Source organism: Talpa occidentalis, unplaced genomic scaffold (genome assembly GCF_014898055.3).
Source record: "Talpa occidentalis isolate TD23 unplaced genomic scaffold, MPIMG_talOcc4v2.1 talOcc4.9, whole genome shotgun sequence".
Classification (NCBI taxonomy): Eukaryota; Metazoa; Chordata; class Mammalia; order Eulipotyphla; family Talpidae; genus Talpa; species Talpa occidentalis.
Window position 1 is genome coordinate 65,741,283 of NW_023605305.1, and position 24,820 is coordinate 65,766,102.

At 49.5% G+C, this 24,820-nt stretch overlaps 1 protein-coding gene across 2 annotated transcripts in view; it reads left to right on the forward strand.

Moving 5' to 3' along the window:
• NEURL1B (neuralized E3 ubiquitin protein ligase 1B) overlaps nt 1-24,537 on the forward strand; it is a 44,629-nt gene extending 20,092 nt beyond the window's left edge. The window contains exons 2-5 of one of the 2 annotated variants that reach the window (XM_037501302.2): nt 256-807; nt 15,329-16,048; nt 18,061-18,186; nt 18,564-24,537. In XM_037501302.2, the coding sequence (XP_037357199.1) occupies nt 256-807; nt 15,329-16,048; nt 18,061-18,186; nt 18,564-18,808 (1,643 nt within the window). In that variant the 3' untranslated portion in view covers nt 18,809-24,537. The remainder of the gene's footprint in view (nt 1-255; nt 808-15,328; nt 16,049-18,060; nt 18,187-18,563) is intronic. The other variant, XM_037501303.2, reaches the window with a different exon arrangement.
• The last annotated feature ends 283 nt before the right edge of the window (nt 24,538-24,820 follow it).

Here is a 24,820-nt window from a genome sequence, read left to right on the forward strand (position 1 = left end):
ACTCACCCACCCCCCACACACACACATGCGCACACACAGAGACACACACAGACACAGCCATGATTTGCTCATGATTTGTGAAGTCCAGTGTAGCCACTTTGCTGTGGCACCGTCTGGCAGTCCGGGGGTGGCTGGAACGTTCACCATTCCCAGTCTACTTAAGATGGCATTTAAAATGGAAAGGACCACTTAAAAAGAGATCGGGGCGGCAGAATTCCGAGGGAACCTAACTCTCCTACCTGTATCTTCCCACAGACTCAAGCCCACCCGCGCGCCTCCTGGCTACCCGGCCTTGCTGCGGCCCGGGTCCCGGTCCCGAGCGGCGGCCGGTCCTGGGCGAAGCGCCGCGCTTCCACGCACAGGCCAAGGGCAAGAACGTGCGGCTGGACGGCCACTCCCGCCGGGCCACGCGGCGCAACAGCTTCTGCAACGGTGTCACGTTCACGCAGCGGCCCATTCGGCTGTACGAGCAGGTGCGGCTGCGCCTGGTGGCCGTGCGCCCGGGCTGGAGCGGGGCGCTGCGCTTCGGCTTCACGGCCCACGACCCGTCGCTCATGAGTGCCCAGGACATCCCCAAGTACGCCTGCCCCGACCTCGTCACGCGGCCCGGCTACTGGGCCAAGGCGCTGCCCGAGAACCTGGCGCTGCGCGACACCGTGCTGGCCTACTGGGCAGACCGCCACGGCCGCGTCTTCTACAGCGTCAACGACGGCGAGCCGGTGCTCTTCCACTGCGGGGTCGCGGTGGGCGGCCCGCTCTGGGCGCTCATCGACGTCTACGGCATCACCGACGAAGTGCAGCTCCTCGGTAAGTCGCAGGCCCCGGCTGAAACTGGGTACCACCCCTGTGCGACCCGGTAGAGGTTCCCTGCGTGCAGAGATGTGTCTCTCATATTCGTAAACATTTCCAGAGGGCACACTTTGCCAGGTGATGTTCTAAGCAGTTTACACATTTATACTCATTTATTTCTGTAACAACCCTCCCACCCCGTTATATATGGATAGATGGGGAAACTGAGCACGGAGAGGTTAAATGACTCGCATTGCAAAGCCAGGAGTGCAATGCACACGGGTTGTGTCCACAGCCCACACTCTGGTCTAGGTTCATTCACTTATGCCTTCACTCTGTTCTTGCTCATTCACTCATTCATTCACTCTCCCATGCATGCATTTATTCATTGGCTCATTCACTCGCATATGCATTTATTTATTTGCTTATTCATTCATTCACTCACTCACAAGTCCGCTTTCTCACTCAGCAGTCAAACTTGCATCCTATTTCTTCACTATCTACAATGCCCAGGCAGTGAGCACTGATATGTATCAACCCACCTTAAAGGGGTTCATGGTCCACTAAAGGCAGACAAGTGTGGCCTGACTCTTAACAGAAGTGGCATCCCTTTATGCTGAACTCCCAGCAGTGAGAACTAGAGGGAGGAGAAGCTTGCTGCCCTTATCTTAAAACCTTCTTTCTTTATTTTTTTTACTTTTTTGTATTGAGGTAAAATTCCTATGACCTAAAAGTAACGATTTTAAAATGCACAAGTCATTGGTATCTAGTTGGTACCCATCACCTCTGTCTAGTTCCAAAGCATCTTCATCACCCCAAAGGTGATGTGGGTATCCTGTGATGCCCTCTTCTTCCTTCCCATCTGTCCCTGACAACACCCACCTACCTGTTGAAGTCACAGGTTGCCCCTGAACCAACCCAGCCTCAATTTCTGGGGGAGCGAGTGGACAGATTTCTAAGGGGACCTGGACGTAGCCCTCCATGAAGGCACAGATCTAAAGTGCATTCTGGGTCTTCCCCTCCCCAGAGGCAGCCAGTCTTCCTACTTGTCACCGTAGATTAGTTGTGCCTATTCTTGAATTTCATGTAAATGGCACCAAAGTTTATGTGCTTTTGTGTCTAGCTATCTCAGTATAGTATTTTTTAAAATGCATTTGTATTGCTGCTGTGTGTATAGGTAATTTGTTTCTTTTTATTGCTGGATAGTATTCCCTGATCTGGATGGACCACAGTTGATATAGATGAATGTTAGGGCTATTTCTGGCTTTTCAGTCCTGCATCTTGAGGAAAAACCTTGACTCAGGCTCCTCATGCCCAGTCCCCAAGCCCTCACTCATACCCACCCAGCAAGGGGGAATGATCCATGCATCCAGGCTGTACCCTTCTCCCTGCTGCCAGAGGAAGGAAGGTAGAACTACTGAGTGGTTAAGAGCAGGGGAATGACCTCTGCCCCACACCTAACTCATTTGTCAGCTGTGTGGCTTTCGCCGGGTGACTGAACCTCTCTGTACTTCAATCATGTCTTATGTAAAAAGGGCTGATAATAGCACCAGACTTCTGGGAGTGTTGGCAAGATTACACGAGAGGAGGTATGAGAGTCATGTAACACCGTGTCTGGCACATGGAAAGCACAAGAAATCACAACTAAGAAACAAGAATCTTTGGGGTTCGCATGTGGGCCAAAGCACCCGTCTGAATTCCAGGCTTAGGCAGACTAAATAATGAATAGCTACCCACCCTCCAAGCTGGGGCCTTACCTGGCATCTTAACCATCTCCCTCCTCCTCCCATACTCTTTTCCATGGAAGCCTTTGGTATTTCACCTCCAGGAAATGTCAGTTTCTAAAACCTCCTCCATCTCTTGTCACTCTTTTTTGGAGCTAGGAAACAATCACACCTCATTCACCTGCTCCCTCAGACAGCCATATCTCCAATTACAGCCAAGAAATCACTGCCACTTCCTAATCAGCGCAAGTGGATTAGGAGTCTTTAAAAATACAAATTGGAAGCAGCCTGTGATGACTTAATGAGGCTGAATAAGCCCACGAGCAGTCAGATTCTTCCCCCATTCGTTTGTTCATTTAATGAACCCCTCCAATATCCCAAACCTCCTGGAGGGGAGGGAGAGGCAGCATCTGCTGGGGAGTCTGTGTAAGTTGTGAGAGGTGAGCCTCAGTGTCCATACCTGCAAGCTATATGAACAGAAGGGCTAGTGCAGCACCTCAGGCCTATGCGCAAAACAGGGGAAAGGGGAAATGCGATTAGGAGGAATTTTCTCTCTGGGTTATGGGTGATTTTCACTTCCTTCTTCATATTTTTATCAGTTATCTCTTTAAAAGTATGTATGTAGGGCCACTCCTGGTGGAGCAGGTGGTTGAGCGCAGCGCTGTGAAGCTGTCCACAGCCTCTGCAGTGCCAATTTGATCCCCACCAGCCGGCGAGGGTCCCACATGGCGCGCAGACCTCTCCTGCCACGCCCGCTGCTCCCCTCAGCAGTGTATTTCATCAGTCTGCCTGTTCTGTTCCCCGCTCTGTCTCTGGTGAATCCTCTCACCCTCCCGCGAATCTGGCCTGAACCCTGGTTCTTGTATAAATAAATAAATCTTTTTTTTTTTTAAAAGTATATATGTAAAAAGCTTATGTTGCTTTTGTAATCAGAAATGGCAATATAGTTCGTTTCCTTTTTGAAGGTAATATGAGCTACCAGGGAAGTTTCTGGCAGGTGATCAAGACCCAGTTAATATCTATATCCTTTCCTGGGGTAGGACGAGTTGACATTAGTTACATAAAGAGATTACATGTGATATTTTTCCCCCCACGTTATCAACAGTGATTTATAATGAGGATAAAAAACTATCAGAGAAATAAGAAGTAAGCTAAGCAGTTCTGATTTTGTATAGTTCGAATGCAGGAAACAGGTATTCTGCTGAGGAACATGAGAACCACAAAGTACTCCCCCACCCTCCTGCCAAATGGGGTCCCACCTTCCCAATTCTGGGAGAACTTGGCTTCCCGAGGGTGGTGTCTAAGGTACCAAATGGATAAATAAAAGGTTCCGGTGTTTGGCTCTCCAGAGTTCTCTGGCTTCCTCTTCCTCACAAGGAAAGTGACATAGTTCCTTTAGAGATTCTCCTCTATGAAACCTCAGAATAGAAAAGTCCAGAATAGGGACCCCTCCCATCCACTTCCCTCATTAAAGTCAGATCCACTGGATAAAGCCAGAAAACCAGTAAGCAAAAGTGGCATCTGGGTCACGCTATCAAACGTAAAGAAAAATACAGGATGATTGTCTTTGCATATGAATTTCAGAAAAATAGCAATGTTTACTACAAGTATGTCTATACCATATTTGGGACATGCTTATAAAAGGATTTGTTATTTTTTTGAAATTCAGATGTAACTGGGCATCCTATATTTTATCTGGGCACCCTCTCTGGGTGGCATCTTCCCCTTCATCCCCATTGTATTTGCCCTAAAACTTGAGCCAAAGTTAATTCTCAGAAATGAAAAGGGGTTTGTCAGCTTAGTATATATTTTTTACCCAGTGGAATTGTGTTTGCAGCTCAGCATCTTCCTGCCAGAGAAGGCTATATTCATGTGACCAGATCTTGGAGTGCCTCTTCTCACCCCAAGACAGGGTGATGTAGTCCCTTTTAAAGAATTCGGGGCTCAGAGAAGCCAATTACCAAGCTGGAGAGTGGCAGAGCCAGGCTTAGCACCCAGGTGCATCTGTATTTCATTTCGTGGTCCCCAGCTCACATTGGGGTCACCTGGGGGCCCTTGAGAACCCCACTTTCCAGTCTGCATCCCAACCAATTAAATCAGAACCTCCCCAGGAAGTTAGAATTCTTAAGACCCCTCAGTGACTCCAGGGTGCGGCCAGAGCTGTGATCGCACCACCACCTTTTAAGAGTGCTCCTCCCTCCTCCCCACTGCAAGCCAAGCTACTTCTTCAGACCTCTGACTTGGGGCATGGCAGCATCACAACCCCCCTATCTTGTTTTCTTTGACCCTACTTCATCCCTAACCCTACCCCCAAACATGCTTCCCCTGGCTAGATAGCCCTGCTCTGATGTTTGCCGTAAGCCCTTGAGCATGTGTTTCTTTAAGAAATAGGTAGAGGCATCCCTGGTGGCCTAGAGGCGCTGGGACCATCTCACCCATGATGACCTGAGTTCATCAGGCCAGGGAGCTAAGCCTCATGGCACAGCAGACCTCGCCTGTCTGGCCCACTGCTCCCTCAGCAGTGTATTTCAGTAGATCCTCCTGTTCTGCTCCCCATTCTGTCTCCGGTAAATCCTCTTAACCCCACCTCTGGCCTACATCCAAGTTCTCCTATGCAAAAATAAATATAAATAAAATCTTTTTTTTAAAAAAAGAAATGAAATAGGAGCTCCCTGGTGGCACAACGGTTGAGTGCTGGCTTGCGAAGCTGCCTGCAGCCTCTGCAGCACCGGTTCGATCCCCGGCCGCCAGGCGAGGGACCCACATGGCGCGCGGACTTCTCCTGCTGCCCACTGCTCCCCTCAGCAGTGTACTTCGTCAGTCTGCTGTCCCCTCTGGCTCTCCCCTCTGCTCTCCCCTCTGGCTCTGGTGAATTCTTTCACCCTCCCGCGCTTCTGACTATACCCAGTGCTTGTATAAATAAATAAATAAATAGATAGATAGATAGATAGATAGATAAATAAATAAATAAATAAATAAATAAATAAATAAATAAATAAATATTTTTTTAGAAAAAAAAAGAAATAGGTAGAGTTAGTTACAGGTTTTCTATTCAAATGTGAATGGTATTGTGCTAAGGCTCTTGTTTTTCTTTTTTCACTCACCCCTCTGTAGGATTTAATCTGGAATTTTGTTCCCTAGAGGCCTCCCACTTGCACAGATTTGGCCTGCCTGCTACTAGCCTCTCTCCCAAGCACACCCAGCTGTCATGCCTCAGGGTCTTTGCACTTACTAGTCCCTCGCCTGGACTGCTCTTTCTTTAGATCTGAATGTTGGTTGAAGGAAATGCTGCCTGTACGTTGTGGTGCTTAGGAAAGCCTGAAACGTCTTCCAGACACAGCAACCTGTCAGCTGTCATGTGCCTAGTTAAATTAAAAGCTAATGCTAAAAGCCACAGACCTGCCACCCTAATTTTTATGCCCAGAAAAATACAGGAGGGAAGAAGGGCAGCTTGGGTTGCCCAACCACCCCAGCCAACTGCGCTGCCAGGCACATTCTCCCCCAGTCTGCCCTGGGGCCAATTGTTTACTATCATTTGGGGCGCAGATAGGGTGGGCTTACTGGGTCCCCAAGCAGTCCATGCCGAGAGCGTGAGATTTTTCTAGATGCCCCTTTGGGCCACAGAGAAGGGACTGAGCCCAAGCAAATTACCTTCTGCCAAATCTGGCAATTCTGGGCTCAGAGGAGGAAGGTTAACCAGGTCTTATACACCTTTCTCCCTTCTCTCACTGGCTCCTTCTTGTCCCTTTCCTGGAGGCTCGGGCCCACTGCTATCCTGGGCAGCCTTGTCCCTCTCCCAGGCAGCTCAGGAGAAGTCAATGTCATAGCTCCATTGTCCTTCCTCTGTCCTGTGGCAGAAGGCTCAACAAACAGCACCAGCCCAGGACCGCGACATTGCAGGCCATGTTGTCAGAAATCTTTGGTTACAAGTGACAGAAACCCATTCAATCTCATTTTCAAAACCAGCAAATTAAAACTGAAAATTCCACGCAACAGCTGCCTATAAGCCTGGCTTTCTGCCTGGGCCCAAGGAACAGTGCCTGGAAACCCAGCCTGCCTCTAATTCTTGCCCTGCTGGCATCTTTGTTGGTGTCATCCTCAGTAGGCTTTCCCTTTGGGGTAGGGGGAGGTCACCAGGAGCTCCAGTCTCATGTCCTGCCAGCTTGCCAAATCGAACAGAAGAACTGCTTTCCTCTCAGGTCTTGGTACCGGTCAAGGCGTCACTGAGCTCATGGTCAGGGGGATGGGATAGAGTGGCCAGCCAGATTAGTCCCCTCTTCAGGGTAACAAGTGAAAGTGGGAGGTGTGGGTGGGACAGTTACAAGACCTATGGAAGAGATGGAGGGGTGGGATGCCAGGCAGCTAGAAACATAGCTCTCTATCTTGTACCCATCTTGAAAGAATGGACCCCTTCACTCATTTAGTTACCAGCACCTACTCTGCACCAGATGCTACACTGAGAGCTGAACCTGGGTGGCATCTACTGCCTTCACATGAATGCTAGGAGGCAGGAAACAATGTCATCTCCTTTGCAGGCTGGGCATGGATCAATAAGTTGGCCAAGGTCACATAATGGTGGTTCTGTCATCGCTGTTTGTCCTTTAGTGTTATGAACAGAATGTTTGATAGAGATATGAGCTTTGGGATCTAAATACTGGGCCTCAAGGTCTGAGTATAGCTCCATTCTACAGGTGAGGAAACTGAGGCCCAGAGAGGTTTTACCCAAGGTCATCCAGCTAATGAATGGCCATGGTGGGGGAGTGGAGTTGCCTAAGACCCAGGGGGCACCTCGTGGGCCCTCTGAGCACCCCATATTAGTCAGGGAGGAAGGGTGACAGCTGGCTTCATTCAGTGCCTTAGCAGTTAATGTTTTCTTCCTAAACAGCCCAGATTAGCCCCCATCTCCCTGCCCCAAGAATAAGCATTTATTCTTGGCCTGAAGCTTGTCCTTTCCCACACCGGGGGGAGACTGCCACTTGGGGGTCATGGTTCTGTCCCCCTGGGGGCTTCTGAAGGCCTGCTCTCTGCCGGGCATGGTGCCAAGCACATTGTTATTCCATGGTTCTGCTGCTAATTCCCCCTTACCCCGGCCTGTGACACAGGATGAGGGTCCCCACAGTGCAGGAAGAACTGAGGGCACAGCCAAGATGAACCAAATGAGGTCTGTCTCCCCCGGCCCAGCACTCTTTGGTTGGCAGAAGGAAGCACAGGGAAAAGCCTGGACTCCATGGTCAACAGACCCAGGGTCCATATCTAGCATGTCCACACCCTTCTCAAACCTCAACACCCCCTGCCTGCCACCTGCCCTCTGTGGCCTTGGCTGGAAGAGCTCTGCTCCCCTCCCCACTTCCCCGTTCATGGACATGTTCCCATGAGTGGTCGCTCTCTCCTGCCTCACTTTCTCCCTTGCACAGAATCATCCCAGAAGCACACATAAGAGTTCCAGTGGCTTCCATCTTTTTTTTTAATGTCTTTGACAATCTTCGTCTACCATCCCATTTCTCTTCGCTCCTGCAGAGCAAAACTGTCTCAAAAATGCTGTCTATTCCCCGCTCTCCACTTCCCTCTTCAGCTCATGCCATCAGACTTTTGTTTGCATTTCAAAAGTTTGAATTTTTAAAATGGTCAGTGTGAAACTTAAAAGAAGTTATAAATGGAAAGAAGTCCACTTTCTCTAATGTTGCAAAGTAGGAGTTGAACCACATGTAAATTAAGCATTATCACATTTGTTCACAACACTCTCTAATTCTTCATCTTAACTTTACTATTCAAACAGTAGAAAGTGGGTGGCAGTTTAGGGATTGAGAAGGAATAAAGCCGAGAACACTTCTCTCCCATGTTTATTCTCCACCGTACAGGCTTCGGCTGCAGGTAAAGTCCAGCCAGCTGATGCATTGTCCCGCAGTCCAAACAGTGGTGAAGCCTCTCACTTGTCACATTTAGGGACTACCAATAAAGCTTTCTCTTGAAGTTGAACCCAAAACAACTTCATATGGAACCTTAGGCTTTGTGAATCTCTGGGAATATATGGACCCTGAGGGGAAGAGGCTCAAGATTTGTCCCCCACTGGTTACCAGTATCACCATCATTGACTTGGCTTTGCAGGTGTCCACCTTGGTGACCCAGTATCTCTGTCAGCAAACATTTTAGCCCTTCAGTTTCATTTTCTTCTGGTTTCAGTTCACCACTAGGAACAGTCGTCCCCGGTATCCTAGGGGGAACTGGTTCCCTGCAGACATCAAAATTCAAGTCCCTTGTATAAAATGTGGTATTTGCATATAACCTATGCTCACCTTCCCATTACTTTAAATCATCTCTAGATTATATATGATTCCTAGAACAATGCAAGTGCTATGGAAATCATTATTAAACTGTATTGTTTCAGGAATAATGACAAGAAAAAAGAGTTTATATATGCTCAGTACAGAGGCAATCATCCTAGGCTTAACTGCATGAATGAATGTTCAACCCGCGGTTGGTTGCATCTGTGCATGTGCCTCCCTTTACACTGAAATCTGGTTGCAACAGAGCTGCCCTCGCTGTTTCACTGGACTGGATGCAAGCTCACCCTTCAGCCTCACACCACCAAATCCAGAGCTCACATCTCAGTCCTCTCATCTGGCCTTTCACTTTTGGCATATGTGACCTCTCCCTGCCTCTCTGACCTGCTCCTCCTCAGCTTGCTTACTGTCCCTTGCCTGTGTACATAAGCTGAGACCACCAGGGTCCCGGCCTGGGCTCTCTTCCCTTTCCTTCTTACTGTTAAATCATGTAATACAACAGGCATATAGAAGTGTGTGAACAGGGCTGCCTGTTGGATCCCTCCTCTGAGGGGTCACAGTAGGCCTCTGGCCTGGTGCTGAGTGGGCAGAGTGTAACAGCCATTAAGGCAAAGCCATTTCTCCTTATCCACCCTGTTCCTCCAGATCATCTGAGCCTTGAATCCCATCTCTAAGCTGTTGGGTCCTAAATCTAGGTTCCCAGCCCTGCCTCTTCCTCTTAACTCCAGACTTCTCTCTGCCCATTCACATCTCCAGGCATCTGAGAGGCATCCCCCACCAAACACATTCAGCCATCCATCCCCATTGTCAGTGGATAACCACCCACCTGGTCAGTCCAGAACTCAGGAGTCATCCTGGATTCCTCTCTTCCTCGCCCCATGTCCCTTCTGTCAGCCTGTCCTGTCACTTCTGCCGCCAGTGCATGTCCAACTCAGTCTTTGGAGACAATGAAGTGACTGATAAATGACCGTCTCCAGTTCTTCCTGCTTTTGTTTTCATCTTCACAAAGATAGCTTCTCTTGGGACATAAGTTTTCCCTTATTTCCAGCCCCAGACATATTTGACCTGAGAATTAAGGAAGGAAAGGAAAGGGAAGACCCCAGACACAAAGGCGGGTCCTGGAGGTGGCCAAGGGTGAGTGGATGGTCAGGGAGCCCATTCCAACCAGCCCAGGGGACTGTTGCTGTGTGATGGTGCCCAGTGGGTGTCTGTGGGAGGGAGGGGCCGCCTGTTGGATCCCTCCTCTGAGGGGTCATAGTTGGCCTCTGGCCTGGGGCTGAGTGGGCATGCTGGGCGGCTCTAAGAACTGAACAAGGACAGTGCATTTTGGAGGCAGTATTGCTAGCTGTCAAGGGAACTAACTGGCTTTGGAGTTGTGACATCTGAAATGGAACCCCATTTCTGTCACCCTTGTCTGTGTGGTCTTGAATAAATCACCCACCTCTTAGAGCCCTGGTGTTCTCCCACTCTGAATTGTGCCTATTTCACAGGCCACATGCGTTCATGGTGAGGATGGATGGGGATAATAAGTGTGTGGAGTTGCATCTGGCAGGTGCTCAAGAAAACAGCTGAGTCCTTCATCATGTCCAGAGTGGGTGTGGAGGCAAGTCACATGTTGGCAGCAGAGAGTCTTTATGGCCCCTTGGTGACATTTCCATGTTAGGATTTCAGCCTATAGCTGGCTGGTTCTTTGCAAGACAGTCTTTGAGAAGTAGATTCTGAAGTATCTGGCCTAGGCCAAAGCCGTGCTGTCTTGAGCCTCTTACTCACCTGACCGGGACAAAGTTCCTTGTTTAAAAATAAAGTAAAAAGGGCCTCCCTGGTGGCGCAAGGTTAAGGCACAACCTATGAAGCTATCCGCAGCCACTGCAGCACGAATTTGATCCCTGGCCAGGGAGCTACCCACATGGCATAGCAGACCTCTCCTGACTCGCCCGCTGCTCCCCTCAGCAGTGTATTTCAGTCAGTCTGCCTGTTCTGTTCCCCACTCTGTCTCTGGTGACTCCTCTCACCCCCTACACCTCTGGCCTGTACCCCAGCTCTTGTATGCATAAATAATAAATAAATCTTTAAAATAAATAAAATAAAAAAATCCAATCTTGGGCCTCCCCGGTGGTGCAACGGTTGGGAGCTGGGTTGCGAGGCTGCCTGCGGCCTCTGCGGCGCCGGTTCGATCCCCGGCTGCTCCCCGGCCACCGGAGGAGGGTCCCACATGGTGCACAGACCTCTCCTGCCGCCCGCTGCTCCCCTCAGCAGTGTACTTCGGTCCTTCTGCCTGCTCTGCTCCCCGCTCTGGCTCTGGTGAATTCTCTCACCCTCCCGCGCTTCTGGCTATACCCAGTGCATGTACAAACAAACAAATAAATAAATAAAAATACATGCCTCTTTTAAAAAAAAAAAAATCCAATCTTTTCTAAGGGGCTTCTGTGTGCCAGGTACCAGGCCAAGTGCTTAGTGGCAAACACATCAAGCTTCACTGCCTCAGAAATACTGGCCCTTTGCACATGCTTTTCCCTCTGCCTGGGATGTTTTCTCACCCCTTCACAGCTCGCACTCCCTTGGCCTTCAGGTCTTAGCCCAAAGATCACTGTCAGAGAGGCCTGACCCGCACTCGGGCCCCACTCTGACCAAGTGCCCCTTTGACACATTCTCGGAGAATCCCAGCGTTGTCACTCCTTGGCTGTGTGACTTGGGATAACTCACGTCACCTTAGTCTCAGCGCTTCACCGAGATGTGCACATTTTATGGAACCTTATACTACGGTGGCTCCTGCTGGTGCTCATCAGGCTGTGCTCACACAGTTTGCTTTTGGATGCCTCATTCAAGTTTGTCCCCTTGGAACGGGAGCTCTATGGACACAGGGGCCCTCCCAGCTCACTCACCTCTTCACCAGGGCCTGGTACAGAGCTTGGCACATGGGGAGTGACTTTGCACAATCAGTGATGAAGGAATAATGATAAAAATAAAAGTTCTGAGCACTTAGTTTGTGCCATGCTCTGTAACACTTCTTATAAGTGTCTAATTTAATTTCCATAACAACCTAGGTGGGACGTGAGGAACATCACTGTTCCATTTAAGCTCAGGAAGCTGAGAGGCTGAGCGGTGAAATGACTTAATCATAGTCACAGAGCAGGAAGGACTGAAGTCAGGACTTGGCAGTGAGTCTACCCCTGTCCACATGACATGCTCTTAATTAGGATGCTACACCGAAGGGGAGGGGGAGCCTATGTGGAAAGGTTAGGGGCAAGGAGTGTTGGGGGTGAGGAAAAGGAGGCCAGGGCCAGCCAATGCTTTTAGGCTTGGTCTAGCTGAAGAGTGGGGGCAGGAGAGGGGGGTGGGGGGAGCCTGGGAAGTTTCATTACACCAGGAGACTCCCAGTAACATCATCTTGTCTCAAATGCTTTTTAGAAAAAGCACTTGTTTTACTCTACTTCTATACTTTTCTTCTGATTATAACATTAATCCATGTTCATTAGAGAAAAATGAGAAAATCTGAAAACTTTATTATAAAGACGTAACTACCCTCAACTTGGTGTATTTCCTCCTGCATTTTCCCCATGCATCCTGTAGATACCTTTCCCACAAGACTGGAAACAAATCATATATTCAGTTTTGTGTCATCTTTTATTCACTTAAAGTGATGTTATGGGTATTTTCCCACCCTGTTAAATATTCATTGAAAAACTTGATTTTTATAAAAGCAATTGGGGTTTTTCTCATAAAACCTTGTAGAAGAGATGGCTAACACACAACTATCTGAAAAGTTCCTCATCATCTCACCCCCCTGAGAGGTCATTATCCATTGTTTTCTTTACAGAACTTGAATTCCTATGCACATAAATGATACAGATACAGATGCATGCACACATCTATTCTTTTTTAAAGAACCAAATTCCCTCAGGTTATAGGGAAACATCTTCTAAGGCAAGACCTACATACACATTCAGATGCCTGCAGATCCCAAGCAAGTGACTGAGATGAAGAGGCGCCACCTCAGGCCATGGGGAAGGAGACATCAAACATGAACAAATACAAGAGCAAGTTTTAGCCCCTTGTTGCCATAGCAGAATTCAGGCCCACTGTTACCAGCCCTCGTGATTTTCTAAAAGAAGCTATAAATCCAGTTTAAGTGAAATAGTAAGTATTGGCCACTAATTCCAAAAAAAAATGTGAAAACAACATGGTGATTTATTATAACAAAAAATGTAGAGGGAGGAAGAGATGAAGAGGCAATCTAACTTGAAGAGACCAATGACAATGAGTGGACTTTATTTGCATCTTCATTTAGACAAACTGGAGGAAAGCATATTCTCATATATGTCTGAAGTCCTTAATTTTTAGAGCCATGCTGAAATTTTTTCAGAAGAAATAATATATCCAGGATTAATTCAAAAGAATATATGAGTTGGTAGGGGTATCAATGAAACAAGACTGACCATGAATTGATAATTGTTGGTTTAGGTAATCAGCATCCATACTATTTTTATGTCTAGTTTTCAAAAATAAACAGATTTTAAAAAGGAAAAAAACATCAGCAGGCCAAGCAACCAGCTCTAGTCAGAATCAGCTGGCTGAGCGCTTTGCAGACTCTGCCAGCATGAAGGGGGTGACAGTAGGGAGTAATGTAGCAGACTCTCATCAGGGGCTAGGGAGTGCTTTTTTAAATGTCTGTTCATTACCATAACTTAATTTCACATTTGGAAAAATCAAAGAGGAAGAAATTTTTTCCCATGATATAAAATACAGAAGTGATATAAATTTCATTTAACAAGATCTTGGCTAGAAAGGTCTGTTTTTTTTATAAGGCTGAGAAAATTTTTAACTTTCTCTTGTTTTACATATGGTTAAAAAGAGTATTTTTATCACTAAAAAGACTTCAAAACATTTTAATGACTTTTCCTGATTTATTATTCAAAGTGGCAACCGGTCTCTTTTAGAGACTTTACTCATTGATTCATCCAATAAACTACATAATAATGCAGGCTGCTTTTCAAGCACTCTGCTAAGCCCTGAGAATATGGTGGTAAACAGACTGGCATAAACCCTGCCCTCCAGGGACTCACTTTGGGATTGGCCAGACAGTCAAGAAGTAATCTACCAAAGTGTGAAGACCTGTATGGCTTCTTTACTTAACTGTAACACATGTATCAAGAACATTTTTCATGTCACTAAAAATAGATTTTTTCTGACTGTTACTCTAAAAGACAAAAAAACCCTTACGTTTCCTGCCCTATACAATGAGGCAATCTCTTATAGAAACCTTATACATTCAATGTTGGAGTGCTTACCAGGCCCACACCAGACTTTTTCAGAGGAAACATTTGTTGAAGAATCCAGACTCAGGAGCCAGACAGTCCAGGTCCAAGGCACAGCTTTGCCATTTAGTTGCTGTGTGATGTTGGTCATATTCCTTAACCCCTTTGTGCCTCAGCTCCTTACTTTGCTAAACAGTGGATAATAACAGTACAGGTTGTGTGGGAATTAAATGAGATAACACTGAAAGCCATTTTAAGGTAGCAGCTATCACACAAGTAAGGCAAATACAAGGGTTTGCTCTTTCTCTTGGAAGCATTTGTTCTAGTTGGGGAGGGAGACAATAAAGGATTTTCAAATGCCTTTTTTTTTTTTTTCATTTTCTTACATCAATGTTCTCCCTTCAGATGCAATCCCCATAGTGCTCCCACCACCATAGCACCCATGAACCATCACCATAGTCCTTCATGCTCTTCTCTCCCCTCCTCTGAACCCTCTCCCCACCCTTCCCCTGCTGTATGCCTCAGATCTATGGTCAGCTTGCAAGTTTTGTCTTTTTCCTAACCCTTTGTTTGCTTTTCCTATGTTCCACCTATAAGTGAAACCATTCAGGTTTTTTTTTCTTATTTCACTTAGCATAATCCCTCCCAGCTCCATTCCATAATGCTGCAAATGGCATGAGTTTATCCTTTTTGATTGCTGAGTAGTATTCCATCAAATGCCCTTTAAATCTTCAAAAGTATGAAAACTGAGGAGGGACGGGTGAAGGGAGAGAAAGGAAGAAAAAAATGAGGTGGGGAAGGAGGAAAAAGGGCCTTATCTACCCATACTTAAAAGTCCAGGAGTACCCCCTTATCCTGGATTGGGGATACATCCCAAGAGCCCCAGTGGCTGCCTGGAACCGGGGATCACACTGAACCCTATATCTGCACACCTATAATGAACTTCATAAACTAGGCACAGTGAGAGACCACCGACAACCAATAGTTAGGCGGATCAATTGTGACAGTATTCTGTAGTTATGTGAATGTGGCCTCTCGCGGTCAACACAATGTATGCAATGTCTTCTACCACCACAGGCCACGGATAAGGGGGTGCTAGTTATGTCAGTAAACCAGATCATGCTCCATCATTTCTGGGCACCTGCAGTTCTCGAAGAAGCTCGCTTAACCAAAATAAAAAATAAAAAAATCGGGGCGGGGCGGGGCAGATGGAGGCCTGCGGGTGGGCAGCCCCGACGGCCCTGGTCACGCCTCACCCGTGCCTTCTGTCCCCGCGCAGAGAGCGCCTTCGCCGACACGCTGACGCCCGCGCGCCTCAGCCAGGCCCGCTTCAGCGCCTGCCTGCCTCCCAGCAGCCACGACTCCGCCAACTTCGACAACAACGAGCTGGAGAACAACCAGGTGGTGGCCAAGCTGGGCCACCTGGCGCTGGGCCGCGCCCCGGGCCCGCCGCCCGCCGACGCCGGGGCCGCCGCCATCCCGTGCGGACCCCGCGAGCGCCCGCGGCCCGCGTCGTCGCCGGCGCTGCTCGAGGCCGACCTGCGCTTCCACGCCACGCGCGGGCCCGACGTGAGCCTGTCGGCCGACCGCAAAGTGGCCTGCGCGCCGCGGCCCGAGGGCGGCCGCACGCTCGTCTTCTCCGAGCGCCCGCTGCGGCCCGGCGAGAGCCTCTTCGTGGAGGTCGGCCGTCCCGGGCTGGCGGCGCCCGGCGTGCTGGCCTTCGGCATCACGTCGTGCGACCCGGGCGGGCTCCGGCCCGCGGAGCTGCCCGCCGACCCCGACGCGCTGCTCGACCGCAAGGAGTACTGGGTGGTGGCGCGCGCCGGGCCCGTGCCCAGCGGCGGGGACGCGCTCAGCTTCACGCTGCGGCCGGGCGGCGACGTGCTGCTGGGCGTCAACGGGCGCCCGCGCGGCCGCCTGCTGTGCGTCGACACCACGCAGGCGCTCTGGGCCTTCTTCGCCGTGCGCGGGGGCGCCGCCGGCCAGCTGCGCCTCCTCGGTGAGTTTCCCCACGCCGGACTGCGCGTGCGCGCCCTCTCCCCTCCCCTCACGCGCCCCTCCCCCTCCCCACCGGTTCTCAAACTCGAACCGCTGCAGACCCGCCCATTTTCCGTGTTCAATTTCCAGTGCGGTCTGGGTGGCCAGGCCCGGAGGACTCATTTTTTTAATTTGTAACCCCGGGGATACCAGGTTGCTTCACCCATAGCCACACTTTGTAAACCACCCACCTTAGTGCTTATCAGGGTCAGGACCAAGCAGGCTTTATGCATCAGTAAATGGTTGGGGCGGGGAGGGGGGTGAGGGTTTATTTCCTTTATGATTTACTATATTAGATTAAAAAATATGTAATGCATACCAAATGAAGGAGTAAAATAAACGCAGTTATACTTAAATGAGGAAATAAAAATAACACCGTCTACAGAAAATGGAATGGAGGTTTGATGCATCCTAGTTTGAGGCGATCGTTGCCTTCATGCCACAGATTCCAAGTGTCCACTAGTTGTGGGCCAGCCCGTGGATTCCAGGTTGGGACAGGTCACAGAACACTTGCTCACAGAGACATGAAAGCACAGCAATATGTATACAATAAACGGGGTTCTCTTCCATCTTGGTGGAGCCAGGGTGGTCTGGGAAGGCCTGGTTGAACCATGGCTCTTGGTTCAAATGACAATAACAATGAACATTTCATAAATTACCTCGCTTGGGTTTATTCTCCTGATGAAGCCAGTATCATTGCCCCCATCTACCAATAAGAAAAAGCACAGAGAGATTAAATGATTGCCCCAGAGGCATCCCTCTGGCCAGCCATGAAGATGCTGGGTAAATCACAGATCCTCCTTGAGCCCCAGCTTCCTTCTGCGTGGAAAGGCAGTGTTTCCCTCCATCATGGGGTTGTCTGAGGATGAAATGATGAGGTGTATGTACTTCCAGCAGGTGTCTGCTTACTAATACAACAGAAACAGCTGCTGTTTTGTTGAGGGCAGAGTGGTGGTAGTGGCAGTTTTCTTGGTTTAGGGGTTTTGTTTTTTCTTTTTTAGGGACAATCAGACATAGTTCTCTTTTCAGCTGGAGATGAGTTGCCCAAGTTCCCATCAGGGCTTTGTAAGAACTAAGCCTGGAGTCCTTCCCCCTCTTCCAGCACCTTCAGAAGAATCAGGCTGTGCCGTTGAGTGGTCAGGGAGAGAAGGCAGGAGGTAGAAAGGAGGCAACTGCTTTTTAAGGCCTGGGACTTGCCTCCTGACCCTACCTCACAGCAGCTCTGCTGCTGCATTCTCTATCCATCCATCCTCAAGTAGGGTAAGGGAAGGGACGTCTCTGTTATTATCTGAACTGGCAGTGAGTTTGGGGGGAAAAGACTCATCCATGTTGAACACCACTAGTCAGGAATCTTGTAGTTGCAGATGACGAAAGCCAGGGATTCAAAGTGCAATGGGCAAAGTAGGAAACTTATGGGTAAACATACTTCGAATGTCTGGGTGTATATTGGATGGATTCAGGAACAGCTGGATCTAGGTGTTGAGAGGCTGTCATCAGGCTCCCATCACAAAGCTGTGTTAACTTTACTCTTGGGAAGACTCTACAGTGTTCAACTTAACTCTCAATCGAATGAGCCCCTTCTTTTCCAACATTTTTAGTGAAAGTCACAGAATTAGGTCCCTTTCACCTTACTGGGGTTACACGCCTTTCCCTGAACTGCCATTGAAAACAAGGGGTGGAGGTTGTTAATGGTCTGCCTTGGATTATCTGAGTGACGGCTGAGTAGTGACCCCCCCCCAAACAAAACCCCAGTGCTGCTTCTGAAATAAAGTGGAATAGAGGCTGGGCAGACCCTAGATAACAGGTGTCCCCCAAACATGTCTAGTTCCATCAGTCTTCAGCAGATCCTATGAGGCAGCTCACATCCTCCCATTAGGCAGATGAGGATGCTGATATGCAAAGCAGTGGGGAGCCAAGCACTAGCAGGGTGGTGCCCAGCTTCCACTGCCCTTAATGGAGTCTTTTTGATCCCAGGCACCCTGCAGGCCAGCCCTGCCACCACGTCTCCATCAGGCTCCCTCAGCGGCTCCCAAGACGATAGTGATTCTGATATGGCCTTCAGTGTCAACCAGTCCTCCTCAGCATCTGAGTCATCCCTAGGTAAGGACATGTAAATCCCAAAGGTGATAGGGGTGGCAGCCAGCCTGGACCCTTTCACTCTGCCCTTGGCCTTCCCAGGTCCAAGCAGGGTGACCCACATCTTCCTCCTATCCAACTCCCGGCATCCTCTCCTTCCTCAGTTGCACATTCAGCTGGAGGGAAGAGAAACACCTAGATATGACACCCCTAAGGGCGATGATGGTGCTTGATGATTGGGAGTAGGAGGGAAGGGAAAAGGGCAAAACCCCAAATTGGTATCTCCTAAAATTGTTCCCCTACGGGCTGTGCCATAGAAGCTCTGGCTTCTTGGGGTTGCCCCAGCAGAACCCACCTGGGAACCACACTATTAAGTGCTGTCCTGTCCTCTCTTCCTGCAGTGACGGCCCCCAGCTCCCCGCTGAGCCCCCCAGTGTCCCCCGTGTTCTCCCCACCGGAGCCAACCGGCAGCAAGAACAGCGAGTGCACAGTGTGCTTTGACGGCGAAGTGGACACAGTCATCTACACGTGTGGACACATGTGCCTGTGCCACAGCTGCGGCCTGCGGCTCAAGAGGCAGGCCCGGGCCTGCTGCCCCATCTGCCGGCGGCCCCTCAAGGACGTCATCAAGATCTACAGGCCATAGCCCGGCCCCCTCTATGGGCCTTGGCGGGAGCAAGGTCATCTTTGTGAAGCCCCCCCTGGGCTGGGCAACCACCACGGCTGCTGGGGAGTCTGAGGGCAGCGGCCACCTGTCCCACCGTTCTCCAGCGGTAGACAAGGCGTGACAGTCGGAGGGGCAAAGGCCCTGGGGGCCTGAGCCCAGGTGAGGGTGGCTTCTGGCTCAAAAGGGCTTTGCTCCAAAAAAGCCATCCCAAAAGCAAGCTCAGGACCACCTGGCAGACCCGCCCCGGACCGGAGACCTCTCAGCTGGGAAACAGCATCCTCTGTCCTCTGTGCAATGCTTTTGGCTGGGGTTGGGTTGAGTATTCATGAGAGGGGAAGGGCAAGTAGGGAGACATAGAGAGAGTGAGAAAGAGGATGTGTGTGAGAGTGAGTGAGAGAATGCCTAGGTATTTATCCAGGGATCCTAACTCGGGGGGTTATTTAACACTAAGGAACGTGCAATCCAGGGCCCAGACATTACAAAACTAGAAATTGCTCACTTTCGGGGCTGTGACATCAGCTGGTTTTGAATGTATGAAGCCTGCACCTAAAGAGAGCTCCCTCAGATGGTATGGAAGAGGGACACTCAGATTTTCTAAGGGGAGGAAAAAATAGCTCATTGTTTACAGCTCCAAAGCAGCAACTCCTGGGGGGAAGGTGGGCGGAGAACATAAAAGAACAATTTGCTTTTTTCATTTCTAACTCGGTCTTGGAGAGGGGTTTTGATGGGTGCTGGGGCCCACAGTTCTGGGCAGCGTCATCCCCAGAAGCCTTTTCACCCCTGCTCCCCCACACAGCCTAACAAGCACATGGCACCGTGACTGGGTCTCTGGATGTTTTCAGTGCATATCATCCCATCCCTGGCTCCAAGGAGAAGCCAAGCACCAGCTTCACTTTTTCTGGGGGAGGAAAGGAATCCAGAGGCCAGTGACTCACCTGAAGTTGGAAAGAGTGCTCAGTGGCACAGACCAGTCTCCACATTTCCAGTTGTCCAGCTGTGGGCATAATCAGGGCAACCTGCTGGCAAGGGAGGAGGAGCAACCAGGCTTTGGAACTGGTCTTTGTTCTGGTTCTCAGCTTCCCTTCTCCTGCTGGTCACTAAGGTGGTAATTGATCATTAAGACGTTAACTAATAACTGAGACATTAATTGAAAATACTGACCTTGTGATTCTGCCCCCTGCCCAGGACTCTGCCAGGTGTTTCCTGGAGCCCTAACCCCCTGCCCCAGGCCCACCTCTGCAGACTCCCAGGCCATACCTGTCTGTTGGGTTAGCCCAGCCTACTGCTGCCTTCTTGCCCCAGTTCTGGGCCAGCCTTTGCCCTGTCCTGCCCTGCCCTGCGTTGTACCCTTAGGAAAGTGCCTGGGCTTGTTTCTCAGTTCCCAGTCTGTCCAGGAGGAAGCCCAGTGTCTGCTCACTCCAGAACGCTTGGGAGGAAGGGTGTGACGTTCTGAAAAGCCCCACACACTGGTGAAGAGCAGGCATCATTTTGATACAATTCCTTATCTCTTCATCGGCTGAGAGAAGCAGGGAGCGAGAGCTTTTGGAGAGCTCATGCATTCACATAACAAACATTCGCTGGGTCTCCAGAGGCCCAGAGCCCAGCTGGGAGGGGCCCTTGTTATAGCATGTCCCCCTAAGACCAGTCAGTCTGTGCCCTGTGATGTTCCAGGTTCTTGGATGAACTGCTACTTCTCAGCCTGGAAGTGTGTTCTGGTCTGATCTCAACTTCAGAAACCCCATTCTTGCCCCTGCAGGAACCCCTCATTGTTTTTCTTAGTGAGTTTGGGAAACAAGTCCATGTTTTAATTTTGCAGCAGAGTAGCTGGGGGATATACTGGAACCCCAGCCACACCCATGGTAAGAGTTTGGTGCTTGGCTGAACTTGGTCAACTGGAGAATTCCATCCCATTCCCACCCCTGCCTCTTGTGCTGGGTGTGGGCAGAGCCTCCCTCAGATCCCCTTTGACAGACCCCCAGACTGTGGTTCTCCAGGACAGTCTCCTGACTGGATCGAGCCCCAGTCATAAGCCTGGGTGGTCTCAGCAGCCTGGGTAGTCAGCCCTTCTCTCCTGCTCTTGCTGGCTCACCCGAGGCTTGACAGCCACCACCAGGAAAGCAGTGACCGTGGTCCAGGCCCCACGGTGCTCCTGGTGACCTGTCACCGGGGAAGAAAGGCGCCGGTGGCCTGTTTAACTTGCTCTGCAGCTGCTATAAATAGCCTCCGTTTCCAAGAGGAATTAAGGGGGTGTTTATCTTCTAAAAACCAGACATTTCCTGATGCTCCAAGCTGATTTATTCAGTACAACAGAGGAGCCTCTCACATCACCCTCTATGTTCTGTCTGGAGAAAGGGAGCAGGAGAAGGAGGAAAGGGAAACGCTGTTTTTCATTTTGCACCGCGGCACTTCCCACATCCATCCCGCCAGGCAGGACCATTACCATCCTGAATGGTACCTAAGATACCATATAAAACACACATTTAGGTGCCACTAAGGGAAAAGGCACAGCCAAATTTAAAATGCCACAGCTGTACCATTCATTCTAATCAGAGATGTTGAGCTGTGCTACTTAGAATCCAGATAAGGTATTCTCCCCACATGGCAGGTCAGAGAACTGCCGAGTCCCCGAGAGCGAAGCAACTTAGGGTCACACAGTAGGATCCGGCAGAACTGGGGCTCAAAGTAGCTGTTGCCAAGTCCTACACACTCCATTGCTTGGTCCCGAGTCCCACAAAGCTTGAAAAAGCCTGAGTTTCTTTCTGGAACCTCATGTGGGCAACCCCTGGATCAAGAGGTTGGGTACCTGCACCTGTGTGAAGAGTTTCACCCCCCCAGGCTGAGGACCCTTCGCCACCCATTCCCTGGCAGGACAAGTGTCCTTTCTTTCAGGCTCAGGTGCCCACTGTCCACCTTCTCCTGGCAGACCTGAGCTATGTGAGAGCTTGGGTCCATCCCGAGATCCTCCTCTTAAACCAGGGTGCCCAGGTTTGCAACATGCAGGAGGAGCCAAAGACCTTGTCCCACTACCATCCTGGGCCTCATGACCACTACCCTCCCCAGGGGTAGAATCGGGGAGACCAGAGGGTACACTCTTTGTTGTGGTCTTGTGCCTGTTCATTTTAAACCACTGGAGAAGCTGGGCTGTTGCTAAGTTAAAACAAGCTCCTTTTTTCTAGTCCATTCCCAGAACTGGGAGTCTTCTGGGATTTAACTGATGAGAGCTGCTGCTCCCCTAACTGTAGCAACAATTTTTCAGTCATTCAACACCCACCAATCAACATGATGTGTTCTGGACACAGAACTGGGAACTGGGAAAAGCCCACGGGGAACTCATAGTTCAGGGAAGGAGATGGATAGATCTGTCAGCTTCTATTTGACCCTCCAGTGCTAACTGTGCTAGCACATAGTAGGTGCTCATTAAAGGCTTACTGAATAAATCAGAAGTCAGATTAAGATTGTGCAGACATTTAGCAAAACAGCACCGTGTGTATATACACAGCAAAGTCATTCAACAAATGTTTGCCACTAGATGGGGTTTGGGAGGACGGACCTGAGATGACAGCACCCCACTTCTGACATCAGAGGTAAGGTGATGTTTAGAGGACAGTGAGGCATTTGGGGCAGATGCCCACAGGCCAAGAAGGCCCATTTGGTTGCCTCAGGAGTCTTGCCTGTGTGCCCAAAGCCTGCTTTTCTGACCAGAGCCCCCGCTTGCTTCCAGCAGCCTCCTCTGCAATAGAAATGCCAGGCATCTTGCAGTCAGTGAATTGCTGCCACGGGGCCTTGGGCAGCACCTCCACCTCTCCCCCTTTAGATCACCCTCAGGTCCTGCCAGGAAGATGTGGTGTAATGGCTACCTGCCACTTTCAGGCCTTGGGACTGGCTGTTGAAAGTCAATCCCCAAGTCCCCAGAGAACCCCCAGTCAGTTCCAGTTGGAAACTGGAGTGTGCAAAGTCTTGGAGGAGGAGAGGCAGTAACCTGCTGCTTGATCCTGCGTCTGCCCTCACTCTGCCAGAGGGATACCGGCTCAGGAACACGGCCTCCTGGCATTCTCGGGAGTTCATTGTCTCACTGTCTTTTCCAAGTCCCTAATGCGATGATTTGTACAACAATCTGTCTGTGCCTTATGAAAGTGTCTGTGCACTTTTTTATCCTTTTTAAAAACAACTTTTAAAAAAAGTGGGCAGGGGACTAGCATACAAGGTAGTATTCTAGAAATCCTTGATAATCACTGAGACCCTTTTGCATTATGTTTTTAATGTTGGAGTGAAGTGTATGCCCCTCCCCCCACTACCTGTGTACAGACCTTTTAAAAAATGTCTCTTCTTTTTATTTTTCTGATTCAATACTGTGACCTCTCCAATACAGTCTAATCTTTGGGGCTCTGTATAGTGGTTTTAAAACTTGGGGGAAGTGGGATGGGAAGGGTTTGCACTGGTCTTGTGTGTTGTGCTTTTTGTGTGTGGTGTTTTGATTTTTGTCTGTTTGTATCTGTTTTATAGAAACATCATTTTCCTGTTTAAAAAAAAATACAACTTTGGCTTGTTAAAAAAGAAAATCTCTTCAGAACTCAATTTTAAACATTATGGGTGGGGGGGGAGCGGTGAAGGTGAGGGACACAAATCATTGCCAGCTTTGAGGAAACCATTTGCAAAATTTCTGTAGAGCCCTGCCAAGGTCTGATCTTTTTGTCAAGTAACTCCTGTAAAAATATCACAAGTACTTTCAATCAAGGTAAGCTCTGGATGTGAAGGTGTTCATTGTGGCGTCGTAGATTATGGTGAAATGCTAGAGGGAACCCAGAAGTCCAACAACCAGGGTGTACTTGCCAGAAGGCTCGGTTACAAGAGATGCAAACCCAATGCCAACTGGCTGTCAGGAGACGAAGAAGTTCAGGTAATTGAGAAATCCAGAAACAACCTAAAAATCCCCTTCAGGTGCAGTGGGTTCCAGAGTGGGAGATGGTCTCTCCCCATCTGGGTCTGCCTCTATTCCAGCCCCACTCCCAGCAGGTCCAGGCGCCAGCCCAGGCTGCATCCCGCTTTCCAGCCATCTCTCCGCGGGCCAACCTGGGCTACGTGCCCCTTCCTGAGCCACTCATGGAGGCCAGGGAGACGGGCTGATTGGCCAGATCCAGAAGGTGTGCTGGCCTCCACCCACTAGCTGCCAGGGTGGGAAGAGCGGGAATTGTCCCCACTGGGAGGAAGTTGGTCCAATGAAGAAGGAATACTGGGCGGGCGGAATACCAGCCCTCTCTCTAAGAAAGGTTGAATATACCATGATGCAAATACGGACCTGGTTAATTGCGTGGTCTGTGCAACCAGACAGCCTGGGCTTCCCCAAGACATGGTATGAGACACTTAGCCTCTTTGTGCCTCAGTTTCCTCATCTGCAGAGCAAGAATAATACGAGCTCTTGATTTCAGGATGAGTGTGAGCATTATTACCATCCTGCTGGTGATATGCTAGGCACAGCGTCTGGTACTCAGCAATAAGAGAAGAGTTTATAACACGGCAACATGTTTATGTTAAACTATGGTGGAAAAATCAAGATATAAAGCCACATATACATGCTGAGCTCAGTCAACAGCCCCCCAACCAAACAGACATTGGGATGACTGGCAGGAAAGATGCAAAATGTCCTTAGGGGCTTTATGACAGCTGGTGCCTACCCCACCACCCAGGTGTTTTACAAATTTTCTAGCATGACCAATTTTTGCTTTTAGTTTAATATTTATTTAGAAAAAGTATCGCCCTACTCCATTAAAAAAAAAAAAATGACAAGAATAGCTGGCCCTCGCTGGAATTCCTGAGGAATTCCCAGGCTGATTGTCTGGTTTAAGATCTAAATTTAGTCCTGGTGGAGATAAGTTTTTAAGGGAGGTAGGGCCAGGTTGACCAGTTTGGTGCAGCTTTCTCCAGGCAGGCCTTTAGGATGCAGATTTCTGGGGTGGAGCTTTGCAGTGGTATGGGGAGTGAGGGAGTAGGATG